Source organism: Oryx dammah, unplaced genomic scaffold, assembly GCF_014754425.2.
Source record: "Oryx dammah isolate SB20612 unplaced genomic scaffold, SCBI_Odam_1.1 HiC_scaffold_5, whole genome shotgun sequence".
NCBI classification, from domain to species: domain Eukaryota; kingdom Metazoa; phylum Chordata; class Mammalia; order Artiodactyla; family Bovidae; genus Oryx; species Oryx dammah.
Genome location: NW_024070189.1, coordinates 102,780,153 through 102,784,267, shown reverse-complemented (window position 1 = coordinate 102,784,267; position 4,115 = coordinate 102,780,153). Strand labels below are relative to the sequence as shown.

Genomic DNA, 4,115 nt, shown 5'->3' with positions numbered 1-4,115 from the left:
ATTCCTGGGTGGGGCTGGCCACTTGGCTGTGGACACTTCCAGGCTCTCTGCTGCAGCCCCCTAAGCTCCTCCGGCCCCTCTCTCCCATCTCCCCAGAAAATACGCCACCATCTCCTCCTCGGAGCAGCGGCAGAGCTACAAAAATGACTTCAACGCTGAGTACAGCGAGTACCGAGGCCTGCACGCCCGCATCGAGCGAGTCACGCGGCGCTTCACGCAGCTCGACGCCCAGCTCCGGCAGCTCTCGCAGGGCTCTGAGGAGTACGAGGTAGTGCCCTGCCTGGCGCCCATGCCCTCAGACAGGCCCCTCCTGTTCTGGGCGGGGCCGCTGCCCGCCCCTCTTTCCCACTCCGAGTGAGTCAGGCCTGTTCAGGGAGCTCCGCTGCCTCAGCCATGAGGCTGGGCAAGAGCAGGGCTGTAGGTGGAAGGTGACCGTGGAGCTGCGGGTGGCCTCAGCAGTGGAGACAGCCAGGAAACCAGGGGCTGGGGTGCATGCGTCCCACCGCCCCCACCCCACCCCCGTGCCCGAAGCACCTGGGGCTTCTCTGCAGCCCCCTACTGCTCTCAGCGCCGCCCCCAGCAGGAGGGGCGGGCCCTGGCCACACCCCACAGCCGGTCAGAGCTGTCACAGCTGCTGTGGGGAGGGGATAGAGGGTCCCTGGGGCCCCAACCCCTTCCCCGTCCTGGGGCACTTGCATTTCCCCGGCCATCCCTAGTGGGACCTCACCACAGGGGGCTTGGTCCCTGCAGGGGGCCTTGGGACCCTTTTGGAGCTGGTTACCTGATGACAGGGCCAGCCCTGATGAACCGTGGTGCTGGGCTCTGTCTCCCTCGTGGAGGCCAGGTTGATTTCCCTAGGAGATGGCTTGTGATTGGAGGCCCAGTGGGAGTTCTGAGGGTCTAGGACAGGCGAGCACCCCCCGGACACCCCCATCCTCCCGTCGTCTTGCAGCCCCCGCAGGTGGTCAGTGGGCCTCTGTGCTTGGCCTCAACCTGGGCACCGGCCAGCTGGGTGGGAGGGAAGGTGCCTTGCCAGCTGCTCCCTGCTTTCCCCTGGCTACCATGTGGCCTCGTGCGTGTCCCCGAGTCGCCCCCTTTGGCCCAGCCCCTGCTCTGTACACCCTCAGGTGGTCATGCCACAGCCGCAGCCATTGTCCCCAAGCATGCAGTGACCTGGCAGGCCACCGTTACTAAGGAGAAGGGGTCACTCCGTTGAGGTATCCTGCAGATAATGTATTGTTCACTTTTTCTTTTGTTTTTCATCCAGACTACTCGTGGGCAGATCCTTCAGGAATATCGGAAAATCAAAAAGGTGAGCCTCCATCCCCTTGTGGGGTTAGGGTGGGGTGGGATCAGGTGAGTGGCGCCGCGGTCTGGCCAGCATGGAAGCTGCATGACCACCTCCCCTCAGCCTCTCACCCTAGCTGTGACCCTGTTTGCCAGGGTGGAGCCTGGGGGCAGCTCAGGGGTCCCTGTCAGGGCGTGAGGGCTCTGGCCTGTGAGTGGGGGCCGAGGGCAGCCAGGCGGGGCGGCTTGGGTTGGCGTTGGGCTCTCCACCCTGGCCCTGTGGATGAGGCTCACCCCAGCCGCTCTCTCATAGACCAACACCAACTACAGCCAGGAGAAGCACCGCTGCGAGTACCTGCACAGCAAGCTGGCCCACATCAAGAGGCTCATCGCCGAGTACGACCAGCGACAGCTCCAGGCGTGGCCTTAGCCCCAGGCCACGGGGCAGGAGGTCCCACTCGGCCAGCCAGGCCAGCTCACCTCAGCTGGCTGACTGTTCTGGATGGTGGGGGAGCTGGGGGCAAGGGGGAGCTAAAGACAAGAAAACAGAGATTTATTTAACACAATAAATGTGAGGAAGAATACAGTCATCTGAGCCAGCGACGCCGGCTTTCAGGGGAGCCCACGCAGGCCTGGCCGCCCACAGATCACACAAACCCAGGTAGGGTGTCCAGCTCTCCCCAGGTCCCCCACACCTCCTATGCAGCCCCCCTGCCTAGGACGGGCTCCCCAAGAAGCCCCCCTCCTCGCCAGCCACCCCACAGGGGACTTCAACTTTTTGTCAGAGAAAGACTCCAAGGCCAGACTGCCTGCTTGCCTTTTCTAGTTTTATACAGAGACAGGCTACTGCTGATGAGACTCAAGTCTATTTTTGTACGAAAGAAAAAGCATCTTTTTTCTACACCTGTGCCTCCCCTCCTTGGATGCCCAGGGTCTAGACGCTGCCCTGGGTCCTTTCTACAGTATTACAGATGCTCCGGAAGTCTGGCCTTGCCTCTGCGAGCTCGGAGGAGAGAACCCATGGGGGGCGCTGGGGGCCCCTCTCCCGCGTTGGTCTCCCTCACACACCGCCTCTCCCTGGCTCTGAGTGGGGCGGGCTCGGCAATGCAAGCCCTGCAGCTCTATTTGGAAAACTCCAGCTGGCCCAGGAGCAGCTGCTGGGAGCCACCAGGCCCGCCTTGCTATTCCAGGCCCTCAGCTGTCGGGGGTCACCGGGAGCTTCTGTGCTTGTAGCCTGCGCTCTGCAGCACCAGGGTTGGGTTTTATCTCTCTCTCCTCCATCCTCTCCTCTGCTGCTGCTCCTTACTTTGTATTGCTGAGGCCAAGTGGCCTCTGTGTTCTTGACCTCGCTCCGCCCCTCAGCCCCATGTATGGGTTCTGGGGTCGTCTTTGCAGAGCCACCACGGGGTTTGCACTCAGGGAGGGGCTGGGGGTCGAGGGAGCCAGGGAGCCCCCGGAGAGTGAGCTCAGAAAAGGTGCCTGCTCCCCCCTCTCTGGGGGTGCTGGCCCAAGGACACCCCGATTGCTGCTTAGTCACTGTGCCTAGTCTAGTGTCCCTGAAAGCCTCAGGGGGCATGTATGTGTGTGTGTGTGTGTGTGTGCGCGTGCGCGCGTATGTGTGTGCGGAGCCCTGCCAGGACGTCCTGGGGTCTAAAGCGCGCATTCACGTGAATTCAGAGCCACGTTCAGTGAAGCCACGATGGGGAAAGGCCGTGGGGCTGGTTGCAACCTCCAGTCCAGGCGTCACTGCGGGGGGCGGGGGCAGGGGTTGCTGCCAGGATCCTAGTGAGGCAGGGAGGGCGGAAATGCTCGCGTAGACATGTCTATTTTTCTAAGCTGTGGGGCTGTCTCCTAATGGCTTCCCAAAGAGCAGTCATGCCTGCAGTGCCCCCACCCGACCCCAGCGTCTCCATGGGGGCCCTGGGGTGCCCGGAGCACTGAGGAAGCTGATCCTTTATGTTTCAGTAGCTGTTGTTCTGTTTTTCATTTGGGATGGAGGAGGACAGGCTGGGCAGACCCTGGGACCCTGCGTTCTGTGGACAGCCATCATGCACTCGGGTGGCACGGGATCACTCGAGGGCCCCCACCCCGGAGGGCCCGCCTGCCCTCTGCCCTGGGGTCTAGTTCGAGGGACTCAGTTGAATTTCCTCCTCCTCCTTGTTGTTGTTTGTTGTTGTTTATTTTATCCTTTTAAGGAATTATGAAGCTAAGAGGAGTTTTGTGCTTGGGGTGGGGGTTGATGGACAAAAGTTCTAGCTGATTAAATATGGTCTAACTTATTGATACTATTTTTTTTTCTTTTAATATTGTACTGTGGAGAAAAACTATTTTGAGCCATGGAGTTGGTGTTTACAAGAACTTTTCACTTTTGCCAAAATGTTACAATTGAAAGACGTCTGCATCTTCAGTTTCCTAATATTTTCTTAAAAGATCTAGTGTCCTTTTTGTACACTAAAGAGGTGAATGCTGATTTTTTTTCAACCTGCAATAAATTCACTGAACTGAATCTGTGAGCCCAAGCTGGGAGTATATATGTCATTCCCCAGGGATCGGGGGGACTGGTTCTGTCTTGGGGTGGGCTGGGTTCAGGAGGCTACCTGGCCACGGGGCAACCGTGGTAGGGGGGCGGGCATGGGCTGAGCATGGAGAAAGCTTTCTGGGCAGACTGCCACAGCCGCTGCCCAGGAATGAGGTTGGCAGGTGGAGGGCGGACCTGAGGCAGAGGGCCCTGCAGGTGCCAGAGCAGACCAGCCAGCCTGCTCACAGGTGAGGACTGACAGACGGGAGGCGGAGGCAGTGGGGAGCCGTGGCCAGCACCTGAGCAGAGT

The 4,115-nt window shown here is 60.1% G+C and overlaps 1 protein-coding gene across 1 annotated transcript in view; it reads left to right on the top strand.

The window, feature by feature from the left end:
• ELL (elongation factor for RNA polymerase II) overlaps positions 1 to 3,806 on the top strand; it is an 80,279-nt gene extending 76,473 nt beyond the window's left edge. Inside the window, exons 10-12 of the mRNA XM_040241201.1 lie at positions 97 to 268; positions 1,268 to 1,312; positions 1,601 to 3,806. Of these exons, the coding sequence (XP_040097135.1) occupies positions 97 to 268; positions 1,268 to 1,312; positions 1,601 to 1,717 (334 nt within the window). The 3' untranslated portion in view covers positions 1,718 to 3,806. The remainder of the gene's footprint in view (positions 1 to 96; positions 269 to 1,267; positions 1,313 to 1,600) is intronic.
• The last annotated feature ends 309 nt before the right edge of the window (positions 3,807 to 4,115 follow it).